Below are 25,054 nucleotides of genomic sequence, written 5' to 3'. Positions count from 1 at the left end.
AAGATCAGATGGTTGTAGATACGTGGCATTGTTTCTGAAGGCTCTGTTCTGTTCCATTGGTCTATATCTCTGTTTTGGTACCAGTACCATGCTTTTTTGGTTACTGTAGCCTTGTAGTATAGTTTGAAGTCAGGTAGTGTGATGCCTCCAGCTTCGTTCTTTTGGCTTAGGATTGACTTGGCAATGTGGGCTCTTTTTTGGTTCCATATGAACTTAAGTAGTTTTTTCCAACTCTGTGAAGAAAGTCATTGTTAGCTTGATGGGGATGGCATTGAATCTATAAATTACCTTGGGCAGTATGGCCATTTTCACGATATTGATTCTTCCTACCCATGAGCATGGAATGTTCTTCCATTTGTTTGTATCCTCTTTTATTTCATTGAGCAGTGGTTTGTAGTTCTCCTTGAAGAGGTCCTTCACATCCCTTGTAAGTTGGATTCCTAGGTATTTTATTCTCTTTGAAGCAATTGTAAGTGGGAGTTCACTCATGATTTGGCTCTCTGTTTGTCTGTTATTTGTGTATAAGAATGCTTGTGATTTTTGCACATTGATTTTGTATCCTGAGATTTTGCTGAAGTTGCTTATCAGCTTAAGGAGATTTGGGGCTGAAACAATGCGGTTTTCTAGATATACAATCATGTCATCTGCGAACAGGGACAATTTGACTTCCTCTTTTCCTAATTGAATACCCTTTATTTCCTTCTCCTGCCTGATTGCCCTGGCCAGAACTTCCAACACTATGTTGAATAGGAGTGGTGAGAGAGAGCATCCCTGTCCTGTGTCAGTTTTCAAAGGGAATGCTTCCAGTTTTTGCCCATTCAGTATGATATTGACTGTGGGTTTGTCATAGATAGCTCTTATTATTTTGAGATACGTCCCATCAATACCTAATTTATTGAGAGTTTTTAGCATGAAGGGTTGTTGAATTTTGTCAAAGGCCTTTTCTGCAGCTATTGAGATAATCATGTGGTTTTTGTCTTTGGTTCTGTTTATATGCTGGATTACATTTATTGATTTGCATATATTGAACCAGCCTTGCATCCCAGGGGTGAAGCCCACTTGATCATCGTGGAGACTTTTTGATGTGCTGCTGGATTCGGTTTGCCAGTTTTATTGAGAATTTTTGCATCAATGTTCATCAGGGATATTGGTCTAAAATGCTCTTTTTTTGTTGTGTCTCTGCCAGGCTTTGGTATCAGGATGATGCTGGCCTCATAAAATGAGTTAGGGAGAATTGCCTCTTTTTCTATTGATCGGAATAGTTTCAGAAGGAATGGTACCAGCTCCTCCTTGTTGAAATTTTTATTTTATTTATTTATTTATTATTTTGAGATGGGTTCTCACTCTGTCGCTCGGGCTGGAGTGCAGTGGAGCGATCATGGCTCACTGCCACCTCCGCCTCCCAGGCTCAATGGATCACACCGCCTCAGCCTCCCAAGTAGTGGGGACTACAGGTGCATGCCACATTCCATGGCTAATTTTTGTATTTTTGGTAGAGACGGGTTTCTCTGTGTTTCCCAGGCTGGTCTCCAACTCCTAACCTCATGTGATCCTCCTGCCTGTCTGTATTATCCTTGCAATTACAGGTAAATATATAATTATTTCACAATAAAAGTTTTTAAGCGATGACAAAAAGTTATATTCGCCAAAAAATTATAAATTTGTGAGTATTTAATAAAATAACCTCAAAATATATAAAGAGGCTGAGCACAGTGGCTCAGCCTGTAATGCCAGCACTTTGGGAGGCCAAGGTGGGTGGCCTCCCAAAGTGCTGGGATTACGGGTGTGAGCCAGCACCTACGATCATGTTTGGAAATTTTTAAAAAAAAAAACATTTTTGTAGTTTATGGGTTAAAAAAGGAAGCATAATAGAAATTTTAAAACACTGAAAACTGAATAATAACAAAAACACTAAATATCAACATTTGTAGGATTCAGTAAAAACAGTATTGCTTTTTTTTTGCTTTTTTTTTCTTTATTTCTTCTAAAAGAAAAAGAATGGGATACATGTGCAGAACGTGCAGGCTTGTTACATAGATACATGTGTGCCATCGTGGTTTGCTGCACCTATTGACCCGTCCTCTAAGATCCCTCCCCTCACCTCCCACCATCGAACAGCACCTGGTGTATGTTGTTTCCCCGTGTCCCTGTGTTCTCAATAAAAACAGTATTTCAAAGGAAATTTATGGTCTTAAGTTTGTAATGTTATATGAAATGTTTACAACAGGCAAATCTATAGAGACAGAAAGTAAAGTAATAGTTGAAAGGAGTGGCAGAGGCAAGTTGAAGAGTAACAACTCATAGGTGCAGGGTTTCTGTTTGGAGTGATGAAAATATTCTACAACTCATTGTGGTGATGGTTGCACAACTCTGCAAGCATACAACAAAAGATTGAATTTTACACTTTAAATAGGTGAATTGTTTAGAGTGTGAATTATATCTCATAAAGCTGTTTTAAAAATCTTATGTTAGACTGGAAAAAAAAGGTAAGCATTAATGAGGTAAGCATCCAAATCAAAAGTTAGAAATAGACTGATAGAATAAATGTAAGATAATAAAATGAAAAAGACAAGAGCAGAAATAGATGAAATAGAAAAAAATACATTTGATAGAATTTTGAAAAGTGAAAAATTGGTCCTCAAAATATATAATTTAAAAAGCAAGCCTTTGGTGAGACCAATCAAGAAAAAAGGTGAAAATAAACAATATTAGCAGTAAACAAGAGGACACAATAATGAATATGCAGTGATTTTAACAGATAAGAGAATACCATAATTAACTTTATGACAATGAATTCGAAAATGTGGATGAAATGGATACATTATTTGAAACATAAGACTTGCCAAAATTGGCTCAGAAAGAAACAGAGAATCCAAAGGGTCCTATAACCACGGAAAACAATTAAATCAGTAGTTTAAAAGTTCCCTGCCCCTCTCCTCAAAAAAATAGACCCAGATGTAACAGATAAAGTCCAATCTTATACAAGCTCTTCTATAGCCTAGAAATAAGTAATGTTCTTCAATACATTTTATGAGCCAAATATCTTTTATATTAAAACTGACAAGATCAGTATAAAAAATGAAATTTCAAACAAGTCTCAAAATATAAATGTGAAAATCTTAAACAAAATACCAGCAAGTAGAATCCAGCAATGTATTTTAAAAAGTCATGATCAGAATGGTAACGCAGAGCTGGCTTAACATTTTAAAAAATCTATCAAAGCTTAATTGATACATTCTAACACTATATGAAAATATAAAGACCCAACAAGAGCTACATCAATTTGGAAACAAAGGATAGAGTGGAGACTTACCCTACTGGATAGTAAGATACACTGTATGTGTCAGTCAGGGTAACAATATGCTATACTGAAGTAACAAATGAACCTCAAAACCTCAGTGAAGTAAACAAAGGTTTATTTCCTATTTACGTAAAATTTAATGATTAGGCAGCTCTCCAGTCTTCCATGCAGTTACTCAGGAACCTAAGGCTTCTTTCATCTTGTGGTTCCTCCATCTAAACACACAGCCTTTTACCAGTTTTAAATAACCTTGACCCAGAAATAATAAACATTACTTTGCTTGTAGTGTGTAGTCCAGATAGTCATATGACCTCAATCTAACTGCAAGGCAAGCTAGGAAAGTAAGTACAAAAATCATTCGGTGAGTACCAGCTCTCCCTGCCGTATCATAGTAACAAAAGTAATATGGAAGAGATAAATACATAAATGGAAACGTTTAGAGACAGACTTAAGTAGATACAGAATAAATAGGCAGCACAAATCAATGGAGAAAGGATGGACGGTATAATACATGGTATTGGAAAGACTAGCTCACTATTTGAAGAAAAATAAAGCTGGAACCCTCCTTAGCACCATGTATAAATCTAGACTACAGAGAATAAAATAAATTTGAAAGCTAAAATTATGAACTTAATAGATGATAATATAGGAGAATATCTTTGTGGCCTAGAATTAGATAGCAATTTCTTAAACAAAACCTCAGAAGTAGATGCCATAAGACACAAAAGATTAATAGATTTGATTACATAAAAAATAAGAATTTCTATTCAATGAGAGACACCATAAACAAAGTTAATAGATGACAGAGAAAAGTTATTTACAATACCTTTAACAAAGGATTAATAGCTAGCATATACAAAGTACTCCTGCAAATCCAAAAGAAAAAGACAGGAATACACTGCCTTAAAGTGACAAAAGAGGACGGACGGATGAGGTGGCTCCTGCCTGTAATGCCAGTGCTTTGGGAGGCCAAGGCAGAAGGATAGCTTGAGGCTAGGAGTTGAAGACCAGCTTATGCAACATGGCAAGATCTTGTTTCTAAAAAAAAAAAAAAAAAAAACCTATTTTAAAAAATTAGCTGAGTGTGATGGTGCATGCCTCTGGTTCCAGCTACTTGGAGCAGCTAGGCAGAAGAATCGTTTGAGCCCGGGAGGTCAAGACTGCAGTGAGCCATGTTCGTGCCACTGCACTCCAGCCTGGGTGACAGAGTGAGACCCTATCTCAAAAAATAAAATAAAGTAAAATAAAATAAACTGACAAAACATGACAAATATACCCAGAGGAGATGAAAACCAAAATGCTCAGAAATAAATGAAGAGATGTTCAAACTCATTATTAACCAGTTAATTGCTAATTAAAATTCAATTATAAATCTGTTTATACCTATTTGGCTGGCAAAAATTTTAAAGCTGGGACATGCCGATTGTTAGTGAGGGTACAAAGATAGAGGAATTCTAATGCACACAGCTGATTAGAGTTTAGACTGGAGCTGCTATTCCAAAGAGCAATCTGACATACATAAATGAATTATACATGTGCCCTATGACTCAACAATTCCATTCATTTTATATATATTCCAGAACACTTTTCATGTAGGTCCATAAGGGGACATGCATGAGGACGTTTATCACAATGTATGAGGTAACAGAAAGTTGGAAGCAGTATAGATTTTATTTCCTGGAAAATGAGGAAGTAAATTGGAGTGGATGAATACCGTGGTACATTATGCAACAGTGTGAAACTACAGACCATGTACACAGAGTGACATACATGGATCTTTAAAAAAATATTACTGAGTGGGGAAAAAAGCCAGAATAAGATCCACAGCACCATACTACTATCTAAATCCATGCATACAAAGTAATGTAAGTTTTAAAATAACTCAAACAAACATACACATCAAATAAATTAGAAGGTTGCCTTTGGGGAGGAGATGGAAGTAAAGAATAGAGAAGAAAGGAAACAAATAAAGTAGTAAATGAATTAATAAAGGAAAGAAAATGGGTTTTGATTAGACCAATGCAGATGGTATGCTACGAAGGGAAGAATATGGTTAGTATAATCCTCATCACCTAAGGTCCAAAAAAAAGGAAGGACAGAAATCCATTAATGTTGTAGTAGTATAAAAGTCTAAACTGCTGTAATGAAAAACTCAAAAATTGTATGACTTAAAAAATATATTTTCATTACCAAAAGAGTCTGAGGTTAATGTTCCAGGTCAGCAGAGAGGCTCTGCTACACGTGGCCATTCAGGGTCCCAGGCTCATTCCATCTTGTAGCTCCACCCTTCTCTAGGTACTCAAAGTTATCTCCATTCAGCGGGTAGATAGGAAAAGAGAGAGCACAAGTCAAGCATGAGGAAGTTTCATGAGGGAAAATCTGGAACACTTCACTCCTGCCACAATCCATTGGCCAGAACTCAGTCTCATGTTTGCACCCAATCATAAGGGACGTTGACCACTATAGCTAGGCCACTATTGACCAATCTAGCTGGATTCCAAGGAGTGGGCAGAAAACATGGATATTGGAGAACACTAACAGCCTCTACCACAGTTTGCAAGAGCTTTGTTGAGGGAATTATAAAATGTTTTTAAGAGATATTAATCATCCAAAATGCTGATCTCAGTGACTGCTTTTACTAGGCAATGGTTTACAAATGTTTTCAACCTCATTGGTACAGTTCTCAGGGCTAGTTTGATGCCCAAGTTTCTCTCTCCACCCTCGATGTCCATGATCAGTTATGTCTTCCATTTCCCCTGCAACTGTGTCCATCCCCCAAAACGTGAGGGCGGAGAGGCAGGCAGAGATTAGAATTAGAAAATGGACAGCATGTCAGTAACAGAGGCAGGGAATGAACATGAGATTTGTACTTCCTCATATTTTCACTTCCTCATGTACTATTACTGCCTTAAAAAATAAGCATCAGTGGCCAGGCACGGTGGCTCATGCCTGTAGTCTCAACACTTTGGGAGGCCAAGGTGGGCAGATCACCTGAAGTCAGGAGTTCAAGACCAGCCTGGCTAGCATGGTGAAACTCCACCTCTACTAAAAATATAAAAATTAGCTGGGCGAGGTGGCACACGCCTGTAGTCCCAGCTACTCAGGAGGCTGAGGCAGGAGAATCGCTTGAACCCTGGAGGCAGAGGTTGCCGTAAGCCTAGATCGTGCCAGTTCACTCCAGCCTAGGTGACAGAGCGAGAGACTCCATCAAAAAAAAAGCGTCAGTATGCAATCATTTTTACAATCAGAAAAAAAATGAAGTTATGGTCACTGAAAAATTAATGAGGAATTAATCTGGGAAAAATCTATCATAAAAAATATTTCTGGCCAGGCGCAGTAACTCACACCTGTAATCTCAGCACTTTGGAAGGCCAAGGCAGGTGGATCACTTGAGGCCAGGAGTTCGAGACCAGCCTGGCCCACATGGCGAAACCCTGTCTCTAATAAATATACAAAAATTATCCGGGGATAGCAGTGCACACCTGTAATCCCAGCTACTCATTAGGCTGAGGCAGGAGAATCGCTTGAACCTAGGAGGTGGAGTTTGCAGTGAGCCAAAATGGCACCACTGTACTCTAGCCTGGGTAAGAGTGAGGGAGACTCAGTCTAAAAAAAAAAAAAAAAAAAAGTCCAACTTAAGAGGGAGGAAGTGCCTTAGCACAATTACGTTTTATGAATGTATTGCTTTTCTGCACAAGAAGAGTTTATAAACATGCTAAGGTATTTGATAAGGTAATTGGTAAGGTTTTTGATAAGGTATTTAGAAGGATTAGACTGAATCCTTCCAAACAATGAAATTTAACTCTGAGCAAAGGGAAGAGCTGTGAGATTGATGCTGCAAGGTATGAGGAATGCAGAGATGGTCCTATCCTTTCTGCCCAGTCAAGATAGGGGGAAGGTGCTGCCCCCATCCCCTCTCATATTTCAGAACATCTCATTTCCTGCATATGGGCACCTGACTCATGCTCACTCCAAAAATATACCTGGACAGATGACCAAGGTGGTGACCTGAGTAAATGCTTTTGGATCCTTCCCTCCTCCCTCTCCTAAATTTCCACAGGGGTAACCCAGCCCCAGCAGACAAGGGAGCACTGTTCCTGCCACTGGAAACCAGAACTCATGCCTTCTAGACCCTTGCAGCTGAGGGTGTCCATGAGGCCTGGAGAAGTGATTGCTGGGGGAGTGTCCCTAGCCATCTCCCTGCTCTCTGCCCTTATTCACAGTGTCTGAGTGGAAGCCTCCCTGGACCCTATCTGCTGCCTCCCACCTATCATGAGCAGTGCAGTCTGGTGGGCCTTTCATGCCCAAAATCTGCATCTCCAGGGAATCTAGGGAACCTAGCCTTACTGCAGGGTTGCTGCCTTTCAGTCACCTTCCTCCCTAGTGGCCCTTCAGCCAGGCTAAGGACAGTGTCCAAGAAACTCTCACCTACTGACCATACTGATTAACCTAGACCAGGTGTTCTCAACTGGATAAGTCTATAAATTCCTGGAAATTGTATACAAGGTTGTGTATTGGGAGTGAGGGGAAGGTGCATATAAGTTTTCCAGGTGAGTGGCTATAAGCTATAATTATTAACATGTTTTTAATGGGAAGTATAACCCTAAATATATTAAAAACCACTGGCCCAGAAGGTCTATGTTTATATTTGTTCTAAATAGGATGATTTTCATTTTTTAATAGTAAAACTAATACAGTCATTGTAAAAATGTCAAACAACGCAGAAATGTATTGTATTCATTCATTCACTTAATAAGTCTCTATTGAGCACCTATGCACGGCATTGAGAATACAATGGTAGGAAAAACAGACTAGGTCTTTGTATTCATGAAGCTCACAGATTAGTGGGGTATATACATTAATCAAATAATCACATGAGTGTACGGATAATTATAATTCCACATAAATACAAAGAAGGAATGGAACACAGGTATGTATATAAGTATATTGCTGCAGATCAAGACATACTCTGAGGGGATAAAAAGGGAACAAAGAAAACTTCCCTAAGGAAGTAAAATTTGAGAGGAAATAAGGAAAAGTATAATTACTAGGCAAAGAGGATAATATAAATGTCTTGTAGTCATACATCCTGCAGAATGCCATAGCTAACACATATGTGTAATTGGAATAAATCACAGTCCACAAACCCAGCTTTTATTTTCTATATTTCTATATTTCTATATATATAGAAATATTCTATATTTCTATATATATAGAAATATTCTATATTTCTATATATATAGAAATATTCTATATTTCTATATATATAGAAATATTCTATATTTCTATACATATTTTCTATAGCAATACTCATAATTTATATTTTGTCTTCTCATCCCATTGTTGTGCTGAAATGGAATCAATTTAGGATCTGCTGCATTTTCCGTGGTGTGTCTAAGATCAAAGATGCTTACAAAGCACCTTAGAGTTGTTGGAAGAGGTCCACATGATTCTAGTAATATTGCTCTACATAATTCACCATTTTCATTCCTTCCTCAGGACCTCTTCAAATATTGTAGCTCTCTATTTTGCTTGTGTTGACCTTGAATGATCAAGACTTTCTGTGTTGCTTCCCTGCCTTTGCTATGCTGAGATACAGAAAACTTCGTTAGACTCTATACTATATGTCTGGAAGCAATGTAAAGCAGCAATGCTTCAGGTATCTCTTAACAGGTATGGCATGTCACCTACACAATTTAATCCAACAAAACTGTCCAGCGAACTTCCAGTCAACAGCAGACTGAAGTGAGTTGGAAAGCTTCCCCCTTCCCACTCGAAACTCACAGATATGATAGAATGCTAAAAACAGTAAATAGTCAAGTTCATCATCATTAAATGGAAATCTCCAAGAAACAAAGAAGGAGCTAGCAAGGAGCGGGAGATAAAGACAGACGGCTATCGGCTTTAAGATCTAGAGACCAGGATTTAATCCCACATAGGGACAGAAAAAATGCCTCTAGGCAGTGGAAGATGGGAAGCTGGTACTGAGCTCCAATCTAAATCTAGGCCCCACAGAAACACAACCAGTACATGAAATGATAACTAGAAAACTTTATCCCACAGCAAAGATACATGAGAAGAAAGCTCATCTTTTATGTGAGGTCATGGGTGGATACAGAGCCCCCTGGAAGCAATCAAAATCCAGGCCAGCTCCATTCATAGGCCGAATTCATAATCTGTACATGTGAGAGAATTCAAGGGACATACACTAATATAAAAATTAATCTGGAACTGGTGAAACTTTTATAGCCTTAGCAGAGACAAAGGCAAGGAGAAAATTAGGACATTCAAATATAGATCTCAATAAATCACCCAGAATGCAGCACACAAAGATAAAACAGTACAAAATATGAGCAGCTAGAAGACATGGCAGAAAAAGGGAAAGTTTCAAAATATACCTAGAATGAAGTCCATAAAGAGAGTCTAGAGAGAATGAGGAAGGGACAATATTTGAAGAGATAGTGGCATGAATTTTTCAACAACTGATGCTAGACATGAATCCTTAAGCAGCATAAATAGAAGTAAAGCCATAGCTTGATACATCTTAGGGAAGAGCACCAACTATACCTAACACTATATTTTCATGTGTTTAGGCTTTGGGAAATTGAAAAGCCCTTCCATAAACCTTTCCTGAAACAAGGAATGGGAAAATGGAAAAGTAAGAAATATTGTGGGAAACAGAAGAACATAAGTTTATACAACATACTATTCTGTCATATATGCACATGTGTAAATATTTACAATCTCTAGTGAAATGGTAAATCTTTTTTTAAGAAAAAGTTAGAAACTGTCTTCAAGGAAAGGAGGATATAGCACTCTCTTTCCAGGATTTCAGTCAGAGGGTACGTGACAATGTTTAACAATTTTCTGTATCTGTCATCCCATTCCTTCGTAAATCATTGCACATTTTCTTCCTTCTGACTATTCAGAGGTTTCTCTTAGGGACATATACAAAATGATCCCATTGAGAAATGGTATCAGCTGTTAGTCAAGCCACAGTCTCTACCCAGCTTAATTGTCCTGCTTTCTCCTGACACTAAATTCTGAGGAGTTATTTTAAAGCCACAGCTAAGGTAATCAACATACAATAACAGTAGCTGGAGCAATGTGCTAATATGAAATATCAGAGACGATGGGCGTGGTGGCTCACACCTGTAAACTCAGCACTTTGGGAGGCCAAGGTGGGTGGATCACCTGAGGTCAGGAGTTCGAGACCAGCCTGGCCAACATGGTGAAACCCCCATCTCTACTAAAAATACAAAAATTAGCTGGGCGTAGTGGCAGGCCCCTGTAATCCCAGCTACTCGGGAAGCTGAGGCAGGAGAATCGGTTGAACCTAGGAGGCGGAGGTTGCAGTGAGCTGAGATCACGCCATTGCACTCCAGCCTGGGCAACAAGAGAGAAACTTCATCTCAAAAAATAAAAAGAAAGAAAAGAAAAAAGAAACATCAGAGACTTGGAAGGAATGGGGAAGACAAATTGAGAGAGTAAGTAAATTATGCATTACAGTCTAAAGATACTTTCTTAAAATCTTTAATCCATCACTTAGGTAGGCCTCTCTAGGTATGTCTAAGAAACAATATGTGAAGCAAAATGTTGATACAGTGAAGAAATACAGAATCACAAAATTGATTTCAATCAATCCCAGTTTTGCCTATCCCCCAAAAGACCTTCCTTGGAGTTTTCCATTCTCCAAATTTCTCCAGTCCCTCGTAGTATTTCCATAGGTGACAATTCATATCCATTGTCTGTGCATTTCAAAATTTATATTATTTCTGACTGAAATAGAACTATAGAAGGAGTCAAATATCATATTTAGCAAAAAGCAATAACAATACTGGAAGAAATAAAATTAAAACAGGAAAAATAATTTCTGGAATTGAGAAACATGATTTTCAAATTTAAAAACTCACACTAAATGAAAGAGATAATGTCACTGTTGAAAACTGAATAAGCAGCCAAGGTGATCAGGTGAAAATTTAAACAATAAATGAAAATGATGAAGGAAAAGATAAATCTTGGAGGACGGATCCAAAAGGCCCAATACATTAATGAATTTCTAGGACGAGGAAGAGAAACAGATGGAAAAGTGATAGGTAAAGAAATTATGAAGAAAAATTTCTCTAATCTAAAGAAAATCTTGAGGTTGAACAATAAAAAGATACCCCAAGTTCCACACACCATTAGTTTTTAAAAGTTCAAATGCCTAGAAGTATCATTATAAAATTCATAAATTCCAATTACAGAGAATATTATAAAAAAGAAGTTACATAAAAAGGGAAAATATCTGACAGGTAAATTATTTTTACTTGCCATCCTGGAGGTAAGAAAACAAGGAAATAATATCCACACACTACTAAAAGGAAAGAGTAGTAACTCCAAAACTGTGTGCCCAACCTAGATAATCATTACAAGTCAAGGTGAAGTAAGATATATTCAAGCATGCAAAGATTCAGAGAGAATACAATCCATGTCTAAATTATCACAGGTAGCATTTATTGAGCACTTAGTACTTGTCAGGTGCTGCTCTAAGCACTTTACATATCTTTACATATCAGCTCAGCAACCTTATGAGATAATCCAATTCTTAACTTCATTTTCACATAAAGAAATTTAGATAGACAGTGGTTTAAAACTCACCCAAGAAAATACAGCTTTTAAATAAATAGCTTCTAACTAAGCCACTGTCATTCTGAGATCACAAATTTAACCACTATGTATTGAATGCTACTCGGACTTTGTATAAATGTTTCTAAATGTTTCCTATTTTTGGAGTCAGGGGGCAGTGGGAAAATAAGGTGCCTCAGTGGGTGGTATAATTATCTCATTTGGATTCAACAGTAGAGAAACATTGTTTGATTTTGAGTGCTAGCATTCATGGAATGAAGTGTGTAGAAAAGCATAGTAAATTTTCCAAATTCACAATATAATGAATGTGTAAGAATAGAAGTTTGAATAAACTAAAAAAAATAAATTAGAGAAAGGAAATGGGGGCTCGACAAAATAAAATTAATAGTAAAAATAATAGGAACATAAAACAAAATGAAGAGAATAAAATCAAGGGTATTAACTGTTGCACTAAAGGTAAAAGGGCACAGACCATGACAGTGAATTAAAAATCCAACTATATGTTGTAAGAACTATATGTTCTTTACAAGAAACACACCTACAGCATAGCAACAAAGAAACGTTGAAACAAATCGTGAGTGAGGAGATATCAGGCATAAGCAAGCAAAAAGAAAACATGGTTGAAAATATTAATATAAGCCAAAGGAAGCTCTAAAACACAATTTAAATCATTATTTGTGTGAATAAAAATGGCACAACTAAAGAAATTATAAGTAATACTCTTGTATGTACCAAACAGCATTGCAACTAAACAGATAAAGCAAAAACTGTTAGAATTACAAGGAGAACTTTAATACACCTCTATCGGAATTTGACCAACCCATTAGATGAAAAGATAATCAAAGACATAGAGGATCTAAATAATCAACCAATGATATTAACTCAATAGAAAGAAATTTGCATGATATAAGGAGAGAATGTGCATCTTTTTTCTTACATGTATAAAACTTTTAACAAATCGATCATGTCCTCAAAAACATAAAAATACATTAATAAATTCTAAAAAGGAGAGAATATATAGGCATATCCTCTTAACAAAATAAAATTAGAAATAAATAATAAAAATGATCATAGTAATTGCCTGATAATATAGCAATATTCTCCAAAATAACCCCTACGTCAAAAAGAAAATTAAAAATAAAATTGCAAGTTATATGGAAAGCAAAGAAAAAGAGAACACATCATATCAAACTGTACTGTGGCATGGCTAAAGATATACCCAGAGAAAAACCCATAGTCATAATTACCATTATTATTCAATAAAACCATAAATAAAAGAAATACACACTCTTCTTGAAGAAATTCGAAAGCACGAGAGAAATAATCCAAAGACAGTAGAAGAAATTAGTAAAATTAAGGTTTAAAATAATGACCAAAAAAGCCAATTGTAAAAGTGATAAATAGTGCTCGCTTCGGCAGCACATATACTAAAATTGTAACGATACAGAGAAGATTAGCATGGCCCCTGCGCAAGGATGACACGCAAATTCGTGAAGCATTCCATATATTTTTGAACAATGAGAACACATGGACACAAGGAAGGGAACATCACACCGGGTCCTGTTAGGGGGTGGGTGGCTAGGGGAGGGATAACATCAGGAGAAATACCTAATGTAGGTGACAGGTTGATGGGTGCAGCAAACCACCATGGCACGTGTATACCTATGAAACAAAACTGCAGATTCTGCACATGTAACCCAGAACTTAAAGTGTAATTTAAAAAGTGATAAAAAGTTGTTTTTTTTTAAATCACCAATAAAATACATAAACATCATGAGTATGACTAAGAAAACACAGGGAAAGCAAAAGCATACAAATTATGATTAAAGGGTTGAACCACACAAATAGATGTGATTATTATAAATCACATGAGTAATTTATTATTATATTATAATTATTATTATTATAATTTTACACACAAACATATGACATCAAAATTGAAAATCTAAAGGTAACGTATAATTTCCTAATAGAATAGAAGTTACCAACATTAACTCAAGAAATAGAAAATTTGACTAGAACAATTACTACAGATGAGATCGGAAATGTGTTTGTAGATTTACCATTGTAAAACAAACCAAAAGGAAATAGTTTTGCAGTTGGGTTCTAACTAACCTTTAAGGAAAAGATAATACCAATGTTATCTAAACTCTACCAGAAAACAGGAAAAAATGGAAAGTTCACTAATGATTTTATAAAGCTAGCAAAGCTGAGACCAAAATCTGTTAAAGATAGTACATAAAAAGGTAACTATAAGCAGTTATCAATGATAAACACAAAAAAAATTAACAAACTCTAAAATATGTAGACAAACAGATCTCAGAAGTATAGCAAGAAAAAAACTGTACTATTACCAGATAGGGATAGATCCACAAAGGCAAAAATAAATAGTCAAACACCAAATTCTTTTTTGTTTTTTGTTTTGTTTTGTTTTTGTTTTCGAGACAGGTCTCACTCTGTCGCCCAAGCTAGAGTTCAATGGCACAATCACGGCTCACTGTAGCCTTGACCTCTCAGGCTCAGGTGATCCTCCCACCTCGGCTTCCCAGATAGCTGGGACTACAGGCTGAATTCTCTTTTCTAAAAAAGTTTTTTTCCATGTGCGTTTTGAGACAGATAATGTCTTTTTTTTCCCCAGGAATTCTATCAATATAATTAATTACATAAAATATTTGGGAAGGCCGAGGTGAGTGGATCACCTGAGGTCGGGAGTTCAAGGCCAGCCTGACCAACATGGAGAAACCCCATCTCTACTAAAAATACAAAATTAGCTGGGCGTGGTGGCGCATGCCTGTAATCCCAGCTACTTGGGAGGCTGAGGCAGGAGAATTGCTTGAACCCGGGAGGTGGAGGTTGCCGTGAGCTGGGATCGCACCATTGTACTCCAGCCTGGGTGACAAAAGTGAAGCTCTGTCTCAAAAAAAAAAAAAAAATTAAAGGAGAAAAAGTGCATGATTCTGTTAATAGATGTTGAAAAGCCACTAGGGAAAAAATCAGCAGCTAATCCTAACAGACACTAATAGAAATAGAAGGGGATGACTTAAATATTAAAAGCACTTTTTACCAACAATCAACAGCAATCCTCATTCAAACCATGAAATGCCAAAGTAATTCCCACTAAAACCAGAAACGAGTCACTGTTACTCACAATTTCCATTCTTATTCAAGTGTTTTTTGAGATTATAACTATTGCAATAAGATAAGAAATAGTTAGTGTAAAATTGGGAAAAGATAAAATTAATTTATATTTACAACTGATAATGATTGTATTCTTCTAAAAAACAAGGGACTATTTAAAAATTAGAAAGTCAATCAGCAAATTAGAAAAGGTGGTGGAACATAAGAAATATTTTTTAAATCAACAGCTTTTCTCTATTCTAGCAAGTTTTAAGAGAGTATTACACTATAGAGCCCATGTGTCAACATTATTCTTTTATTTCTTTTGATTAAAAGAACATGTATCACTCATAAATGGCTATCATCTATCATCAAACTCATCAAACTAGTGCATAGAATGATTGCATCAATTGCTAGTTCAACCAATTGTATCAGTCTCAATGTCCCTCTGATACTTATTTTATTTTTTATTACACTATTATATGATTTACTATTTTTTCCATTTCTACCCAAGTTTATTTTATAAATTTAAACTATTTCACCATGTTTGATAAGCATATTACTTTATCTCGTAAGTGTCCACCAAAATGTCTTAACTCATAGTGCCTAAACCCTCTATATCTGACAATTCATTCTATGCTTCAAAAAGATCAGTTTCTTATCTTTGGTTCCAAGCACACATGATAGTATATAACTGTCTTGTTGGAAGACTGGAATAGCCAGTAGACTTTCAAACTCTCAAGTACACTGATTAGATTACTCACTGTCGTGTGTCCTAGGACAACATTAAGGTTTTTTTTTGAAAACTTAATTTTAATGTTTATTTTTTGTGGGTACATATTAAGTGTGTATATTATGGGATAAATGTAATGTTTTGATACAGGCATGCAATGTGAAATAAGCACATCGTGGAGAATGAGGCATTCATCCCCTCAAGCATTTATCCTTTAAGTTACAAGCAATCCAATTACACTCTTTGAGTTATTTTAGAATGTACAATTAAGTTATTATTGACTATAGTTGGAAAAACCTAAGATTGCTTTCAATGAAGTGTTGTCACATTCACTTAGGCCACTTATTAGACTACCTTTTACAAACTGTGACAATTTTGGTAAGAATGTTAAGAATCTGAAATCCTTGAACATTGTTGGTGGGAATGTAAATTAGTACAGCCATTTTGGAAAAGAGTATGGAGGCCCCTCAAAAAACTAAAATTTTAATTACCATATTATCCAGCAATCCCACTTCTGCATATATATTCAAAGGAATTGAAATCAGTATATCAAAGAGATATCTTCACTCCCATGTTCATTGCAGCATTATTCACAATAGCCAAGACGTGGAATCAACCTAAGTGTCCGTCATTGGATGGATAAAGAAAATGTGGCACATGCAAATGGAAATACAATGGAAACAATTCAGCCTTTAAAAAGAAGAAAATTCTAGCCAGCCAGGTGTACTGGCACTGGCCTGTAGTCCTAGCTAATTCAGAGGCTGGGGTAGGAGGATCTCTTGAGCCCAGGAGTTCGATACCAGCATGGGCAACGTAATGAGACTCTTATGTCTCATGTCTCTTAAAAAAAAAAAAAGGAAAATTTGTCAGTTGCAACATTTGCAATAACATGTGTTAATCTAGAAAACATTGTACTAGGTGAAATAAGTCAGGCACAAAAAGACAAATAATGCATGATCTCACTTATATGTGGAATCTTAAAAAGTCGAATTCATAGAAGTAGAGTAGAATGGTAGTTACCACGGGATGGGGGTAAGGGGAGGCACAAGGAAAGGAGAGATGTTTCTTAAAGGGCACAAAGTTTCAGTTAGACAAAAGGATTAAGTTCTAGTAGTCTATTTCATTGCACGGGGACTATACTTAATAATAACATATTGTATATTCAAAAATTGCTTAAAAAGTAGATTTTAAATGTTCCCACCACAAAAGATTAGTATGTTAGGTGTTGTATGTTAATCGTCCTGTTTTAATCATTCCACAATGTATTCATGTATCATAACATGATACTGTACTCCATAAATATATACTTTTTATTATTTGTCATTTTTTAAAAAATATAATTTAAAAAAGTAATCACACTGCTAAAAAAAAAGTATATTTCTCTTAAACTCTTTTTGATAGCCAATTTGATCATATATGTTAATAGTCATAAAACTACCACCCACCGATGCTCTGACTCTGCTAAAGGAGCATCTGGGCAGACAAAATGTATAATTCTGTCCAGGGAGAAATGTGCTGCATCTCTTGAATACAAGAACTGGATTTCAGCAATAACTTTATCCTCACAGTGGAGATGGATCCACCAAGTTCTCCTACTTTGAGGGCACCCTGTCAGAATAAAGTTACCTCTCTGATAAGGCTTCCTTCACTCCCTTCTCCCCTCTCCCTCCTCTCCCATCTATCCCCTAAAGCATACATTGCCCAAGCCCTTAGCACAATACCTGAGAGGGCCCCAGTGGAGAGGGTCAAGCACTGAGCTATGCCACTCAGATAAGTAAATATTACTTATCCTGCTAATACCATACCCTCGGGGCAGGGCAGATCAGGGACCCCAGGATGGTGGTGACACGGCTCTGGCTTAAAAGCAAGAAAGAGCCATGGTTTAAACAGAAAAACCAGAAAAAAATCTTCAGCCTGGGATGCGATGCAAAATAAATATAAAAAGCTAGCATTGAAAATAGTATGAATCATTATCTAAAAGGCCATTCTCAAGGGAACTTAGCAAAGAAATTAATGAAAGAGAGCCATAAACATAAAATTTGCCTGAACCACATCAATTTGCTAAGCGTACACTTGGAATCTCTTTTGAAAAAAGACAGGTAAAATGTGAATTTTTCAAAAAAGAAAGTCCATTTCCTGAGCCTTGAAATATTACGTATATTGGCTGACAATTTACAACAGAACAACACTCCACTTTTGTAAAATCGCCTTTGAACATGTTTGCACTGGGATAGATCCACTTATATTCCTAAAACTGTTAGATGAGAACAAAACCAAAATAGCAGGACATCCTCTGAGTTTCTGGTTTCCTTGGTTTCCCAGAAGCTGCCATCCTCTTTAAAGAGAAGACACTGCCTCCTCCATGTGCCAATGGGCTGCCATAATCAGCTACAATCCTAGAACTCTGCCCCTTCCAAAAGGATTGAGAGTGACAACCTCCTATGTGAAAACACTGGGACATCAACGTGTGACCTGGCTGCCTGGACCAGGCAGTCACACATCTATCTCATACACCTTTCCCAGACTCCGGGTTATTCAGTCTAAATAAGACCGGGTGCAAGACATCAAAAATTCATGCAGTGCACATGTGGCCGTGACAAGTTCAGACTAGTTCCTTCTCAGTCTCTTTTTGTCCAACAAAGGTTCCAAAAATTCTTGGCATCCAGTCACACCCAGGGTCAACTTATGACCAGAGCAATGACAGTTATTATTCTGTATTAAATGCCCACTGATACATGGCATGGCGTCATGGGAATTGAAGGGTCAGAGAAGCCCAGAGAGGCTACCACCAATGATCTCCCAGAAGGAGAAAATAAAGAAAAGTAGGAGGAAGGAAGTGGAAAGAAGAATGAGAAGGAACAAAGGAATGGGGAAAGGAGCAGATGGGTGCTAGTCAGGCCTATACCTGCCTCACTGGGGATTTTTACTACTCGAGTTAGCCTCATTTTCACCCCAGGTGTAAAAGTCGCTCCGCATCTCAAGTTCAACATGGCTTGATCTGGATTTTTGTTAGATGTTCAAGCTACATATCTGGGTCAAGGCACAAGTTTGTACTCATCAACTCTATTTTTTCAAGTATTATATCTCCAATGAATATTATTCTTTTTTTGAGGAAAAAAGTTTTAAATCAGGCACTGAAAATTTTTTGATAGTATGATCTAATTTTATGTAAAGAATATATAAGTATATGAATAGTAAAAGTGTCTGGAAGGGTATACATTGTTTCAATTCTGTGCTTCTCTCCCCAGCTGCCCATAGTCCCTTACAGTTCTTTTGCAGCCCTTCACTCTGACTCTGCACCTTCTCTCTGAAGGGCCACATCTGCTTCCATGTGCTCCATTATCATCCATCCTCCAATGGCTCTCAAATCCTTATTTGCAACCTGTTCATCTCCTCTGAGCACCAGATCAATCATTCAAATGACAATAGGATATCCCCATCTGAGTGTCACGCAGGTACATCAAACTGAATTTATTTTAAAGGAATTAATCCTCCCCACTCCATCTCCCCACAAATCTTTCTCTCTCTCACCTAACAATAGGAACAAGAAAAAATGTTAGTTCACTTTTCCATCACCCCACCTTTAAAACTGGTGTTAAATGAGTTTCTACATATGCATGATTTAGTAGGCTTACCATACCCAGCAACTTTAAGCCAACCTGGTTTTGTCTCTACTACAAAAATTACAGTACATACAGGGAAACCTGGGTATAAAACCAGGTAAGTGAATAGAGGATTTTACCCTTTCCTGGCCTCATATATAAAGCAGGATAACATCCCCCAAACAACTAGAAATATATTGCAGAGGCTGGTGTGATCATGTCTGAGGAAACACTTTGGATTTTTAGGAAAGAAAGAAAACTCTACTCCTGTGAGAAATTATTTTAACAGTTGCCTTGCAGGAATGACAGAACTTTACACAGTAGTCACTTAATAAATGTTAACCTTTATTGTTACTGTTATTTATTAAATGACACTAAAACATGGCAGAATGCCCCAGCAAAACAAAAGTCAACCAAAAAACTAACAACCCTGCATTCTAGGTAATTAAGGGCGCTCGATTTTCTTAATTAATTACTATGTGCCAGAACATTGTAAGTACTTTGCATATATTACCTCACTGAATCCTCACAATAAGCCTTATCTTCACCATTTATCTATCATTTCAGAGAAGAAACTTCAACCTACCTCATTTTTAATCTAAATATTTCTTCCATTCAGTATGTGTTCCAATCAATCACTTGCTTCATTCCCAACGCTTTTCTTTTTCAAAACCTTCCTAAAAATCAATACCCATTTTAGATAAATAAAAACACAAAGATGAATAAAAAGTAAAAAAGTAAAGATCACTCATTATTCTTCTACCCAAAGATAACTACTGTTTCTATCTGGATATCTATAACTCCAGTTTTTAATGTCCTTTTAAACATATGTTTTATTAGTCTCAAAAAATGGAACTATACTTCGAATACTTCTATCTACCCTTTTCTTCTTTCTGACTTCACAACGCATAATGAATAGCTTTTCCTGGCAATATAGATTTCCATCAGCATACTTATAATATCCTACTGTGTGAACATTCCTTGCTTTATAACCAATCCAATGTGCTAGATACTTAAATTGTTTCCAATTTTTACTAGCTTAGACAGTGCTGGGATGAACAGCCTTGTACATACAATCTTTGGGCAATTATTCAATTACTTCCTTAGGACAAAGGGTTTACATAGTTTAAGGCTTATATCTGTATTACCAAATGGCCACCACTAGGGTGTGAAAGGCTCCATTTTGCCACACCCTCATTGACACTACTCAGTAATAGAGACTTTCATATGGACCCCAATTATTTTCTAGTAAAAAAAGATTTAGTGGCTCTGGGTGTTCAATGGGATAATATTCAAACAACTCTCCACAACTGGCTTCACCCAGCTTTCCAAAATTATCTACTCCCACTCTCCACACTCTCCACTCTAAGCAGAATGATCTCCTGTCATAGGAAGAGGGTTCCTACTTCCATGCCTTTCTCACACCATGCCCCCCTCGTCTTGTCTCATGGAATTCCCTAACCACCCTACCCCATTCAGGACTCATTTTCAATTGCCACCTCCTCTGTGAAGCTTTAGCCGACTAGCACATCCCACAGAAGCTTTTGCCTCCTCTGTGCTCTCAGAGGGAACATCTGACAATGAGTACATGCTTCAGATATTCTGTTATCTTTTGGTTTGTATGTTTCTTATCTCTCCAACTAGATTATAAACTGAAGGACAGGGATGGTTTCTTTCTTTCTTCTTTTTTTCTTTCCAGCATTAACATACAATTTTATTGATGATACACAAATTAAATCTATGAAAATGACAGAAGGGAGCTTACTCATGATGAATTGGTTCACTGTCACTTATGCAGAAGAAATAGCAAAATATTTCAATCTAGGCAGCGAGATAAAAAGCAACAAACATGTTTTCAGAACAAGTAGTGATATTCATTTATCCATCTTAAACCTAAAGACCAACTCGGTTAAATATCAGCATTGATGATACAATATGATATTCATTATTCAAAACTGGCAGCTGAAAGGATTCCTTTACCATATAAACAAGGTGGAGAAAATGAATAGTTTACAATGTGTGTTGCTTCTAAATTACAAAATCAAGGTGTTATTCCTGGCTCTTTGGGAACATACGTTCAGCAAGTTTGGCCATGAATTTTCCAACTTTTACTTTCACCAAAAAATCATGGTGACTTTCTATTCCCAGAACCTTATCAGCACACACTTGAAATTCTTTTAAAAAGAAAAAAAGTGAACCTTCACCAAATTGATTCTGAGTAGGTTCATTTTCTTCCCATTTGAAATTATCATTTATGTTCTCAAATATGACCAGAAGTTTAAGAATAACTTCTTTGTTCTCCTTCTTATTAAAGAGGGAGCCCAGTGAAGATGGTACTTGGGCCCTGAGCAGTTCCCTAGTCATGGCTGGATTTTCAGCCAAATTCAAAAGGAGTTTCAGAACCTGAAGTTTGGTTTCTTCATTTCCCGCTGAAAATAAACGAAAAAAGTCAGAAATGGAATTAGCAAGCATGTGCTGATACTCATTAGTAACAGTCATATTTGTAAGCAATCTCAGTCCAGCAAGCTGCACAGATGAGTTCAAGCGAGAAGTGATTGTGTCATCACACACTTGATTCATGTATACTTTAAGCCTGCGCTGATTTTCAGCATTCACACTCAAGTTATTCAGGACAATTAAAGCCTTTTCCTTAACTATGGGATCCCGAGTATTGAGAATCTTTGCGACAATTGGGAGACCACCCAGATCACGAATAATATCTCTGTTAAATGCATAAGCAGCATTGTTACCCAGAGCAATTAAAGCTGCTTCAAGAATATAAGGCTTTTCAGACATCTCAACCAAGCAAAGAACCTTTTGTAGCTCTTGAGGGGACAAAACAGTATCATCTGAATTGGGGGAAGCCCGTTTCTGGACAGCCCGACGTGCCCGGGTAGCCCTGGCCCTTGCCCTGGCCCTAGCTCTGGTTCCAGCTTCAGTCCCAATCCGAGCCCAAGGTGGGTACCATACTATACTCTTGCTCTCATTGCTGTCATCATCATCATCAGACCAGTCATTATACCTGGCCCCAGAACAGTCCCCAGCATCATCCACATCCCCAGATCCACCCTCAGCCATGTTTTCCTTGTTCTGTTTTCTTCCCCTAGTCAGTCTATAAATGCAATAGCAGGCGCCAGCCCCAATCACCAGGCCTGCGGTCACCCAGCCTACTTTCCTGGCGTAGCCCATGCAATCGTCCCCGACAATAGCAGGGACCAAGGAATAGAGTAGTCACTCAGGCTGGGGGAGGAAGGCTGTGGGACTGGGCTCAAGCCTGTGGAGGGTGATCGTCTTCAGCCACTTCAAGGCCACAAGAGCTGATTCTGGAGGTTGACCTAGGAGTGGAAGAAGAAAATTGGGTTTGAGTTTCTCTTCTGCTTGTGTTGCCCCATGCAGGGAGTTGCGCAGAGGGACAAGATAATAATAATTGAATGCTAGGTAGGAAATGTAGATTGTTGACAAAATCTCTATGCCTCTCATTTCAGCCTTTCCCTCCCCATCCCAGGTCACCCCGCCGAAAGCCTAGATAATGTCAATGGAATCCACAGACTCTGCTGGGGTCTCAGTCATCACAACCTCAGATGTCCCTAGGGACCTGACTGGAACCCTTGCACTAACCTCCTCAAGACAAGCAGTTCGCCCCTTCTTCTTTTCCCTAGTGGTGTGCCACGCCCAACAATCTTTCCAATCTGCAGAGAGACCAGAGCCAGTGAGAACGGAGCACTTGATGGATTGACTGTTGATTCGTTGCTTTCCTGATTCACCATTCCGGTTATCAGGTTTGTTTTTAACCTCTTTATGCTATCCCAAACATGCACAGGTCTGCCCCCTCCCTAGCCTGAAATGGGAGGGAGGTAAGGAAAATAAAGCAGGATTGGAAGAGCCTGTCCAAAGTGCCGGCGATTTCTAACCCCTCCCCCATTCCAGGCAGCCCCCACGCCCACACCGACCTCTACTGATCGGAGGAAACTTCCTCCCTCGCTTCAAGCGGAGCCACCTGCTACAGCAGACCTGAAGGATGACAGATCGAAAACATGGAGAGTAAGTGCTGTTGAGAGAGGAGGATTATGAACAAACTATCCGATAGGTTTCCCTGCTGTCATTTCCCCCACTTCCCCCCAACCACAGACACACAAAGCACGCCATTTCTCCACAGTCCGGGGAGTGCAAGAAACACATTCGGACTCAGACATGTACCTAGATTATTACCTTCTCTGCCTTCTCCCCACCCCCGCCGCCACCCCCGTCCCTCCTAGGGTCCCCAGATGGTCTTACCCTCAAATCGACCTTCACCGATTAGGATTAAATTCCTTCCTCTTCTTTTGCCTGGCGTTGTGCCGCAACCTACAGAAGGACTGGCCACCCGGGAGAGGCTTGGACCCACTAGACACAGAGCCATGGTCAGTAAGACACAGCCACAGGCAGAAAGACGGGAAACTGCCGCCACTGAGTGCTTGGTGGACGGACTAGTCCCCAGAACACAAAACTCTTTTCTAATTCGGAGGCCTGGTTGTCAGACGTTTCCCACCCCTATTACCTCTCTTGGGGTTCTGCTGACATATCGCGTTGCATCTCACCACCCCCGCCCCCATGTCCAGCCATTCCCCTCCGGCACTGTCCTGGTGGACTAGGGGCCAACACCCAGGCCACAGCTCCCTTTCCGGATTGCGGCCCTAGGCTCCCAGCAGATTCCCATTTCCCAGTCTCTGAGCTCTTCCCCAAACACCCCGCAGCTCACCGTTTCGCAGCATCGAAATGGGCTGCAAGCGGGACATATGTCTTGGAAAGCGGGCGGCGAGTGGGAGAGACGACGGAGGCGCCTCAGTACCCGCGACGGTCTCGGCCCTACGCCCTCAAGCACCCCGACTTTATGGAATCTCCCAGGTACTGACCTGCAGGGATTCGGGACAATTTCCTTCTCGTCTTCCTTTTTCCCTCCGCCGCAGGCCGGCCCGCCCTCAGGGCAGTGGGGAGCTGGTACTCAGACGGGAACAACGACCAGGACAAGAAGGACTTCTGCACACGTCAGCTCTTGGTCACGTGAGAGCTACGTCATCCACCAACTCGGGTCCCCAATTTCCCCTCCCACCAGCAGTGCGGCAGAAGAGGGCCCGCCCCCCTCCTTTCCCTCCCCCACACCAGGCCTTATTACTCTTTCTTCTTCGATAATCTCATCACCTTGTAGTTGTGTTTCCCTTCCACCGATTACCAGAAAGGGACGGCATCTTCCCCTGGGGCTATGGGCCACTTGTACTTTTATGAAAAATTGCCTCTTCCTTCCCTAGGCTCCTGGGACAGCAGCCTCTCCCTCCACCTCCCCTCCCCCGAGCTATGAAACTCTACCATTTCCTCTGAAATCTAGTCCCAGATCTGAAAGGAACAAGCGATCAGAAAAGAAAATCTGGAATGAGAGTGTGGTTTTTACTTTCTTAATACTTTGTTATTTTTGTTCCGTCTTCCCCCACCCCCAGCCTGCATTCTTTTTATGAGAAAAAAAAATACTATAAAGCTATTTCCATTTTAGAAAAAAATGAGTGGAGGCTGAAGAATGATGTTGGGTGATGGCCTCCAAAAGTCCCACATTTATCACTTGGTGGAGAGTGTTACACACTTCACTCAAAGCAATCTTAATGTCTTCTGGGGCCTAGCACACAGCACAGCCCTGAATGAGCT

The 25,054-nt window shown here is 38.6% G+C and overlaps 1 protein-coding gene and 1 non-coding gene across 3 annotated transcripts; one reads left to right on the top strand and one right to left on the bottom strand.

Annotated features, from left to right (window-relative positions):
* The first annotated feature begins 13,332 nt into the window (after nucleotides 1-13,332).
* On the top strand, nucleotides 13,333-13,439 carry LOC115932444 (U6 spliceosomal RNA). The gene has a single exon (XR_004068725.1). It is a non-coding gene; the product is annotated as a U6 spliceosomal RNA (small nuclear RNA).
* A 6,266-nt stretch (nucleotides 13,440-19,705) lies between these two features.
* On the bottom strand, nucleotides 19,706-24,758 carry ARMCX3 (armadillo repeat containing X-linked 3). 2 transcript variants are annotated; one of them, XM_004064520.4, is made up of 5 exons: nucleotides 24,274-24,758; nucleotides 23,657-23,764; nucleotides 23,332-23,392; nucleotides 23,000-23,070; nucleotides 19,706-22,716 (listed from the first exon to the last, which is right to left on the bottom strand). In XM_004064520.4, the coding sequence occupies exon 5, from the start codon at nucleotides 22,568-22,570 to the stop codon at nucleotides 21,431-21,433; it is 1,140 nt and encodes a 379-aa protein (XP_004064568.1). In that variant the 5' UTR covers nucleotides 22,571-22,716; nucleotides 23,000-23,070; nucleotides 23,332-23,392; nucleotides 23,657-23,764; nucleotides 24,274-24,758; the 3' UTR covers nucleotides 19,706-21,430. The 2 variants fall into 2 exon arrangements, with proteins under 2 accessions (XP_004064568.1, XP_055232573.1); XM_055376598.2 differs by lacking the exon at nucleotides 24,274-24,758 and having other exon boundaries at nucleotides 23,332-23,429.
* Nucleotides 24,759-25,054: the final 296 nt, after the last annotated feature.

Source organism: Gorilla gorilla, chromosome X (assembly GCF_029281585.2).
Source record: "Gorilla gorilla gorilla isolate KB3781 chromosome X, NHGRI_mGorGor1-v2.1_pri, whole genome shotgun sequence".
Classification (NCBI taxonomy): Eukaryota; Metazoa; Chordata; class Mammalia; order Primates; family Hominidae; genus Gorilla; species Gorilla gorilla.
The sequence above is the reverse complement of the archived record's forward strand: the minus strand, read 5'-3'. Positions and strand labels throughout refer to the sequence as shown.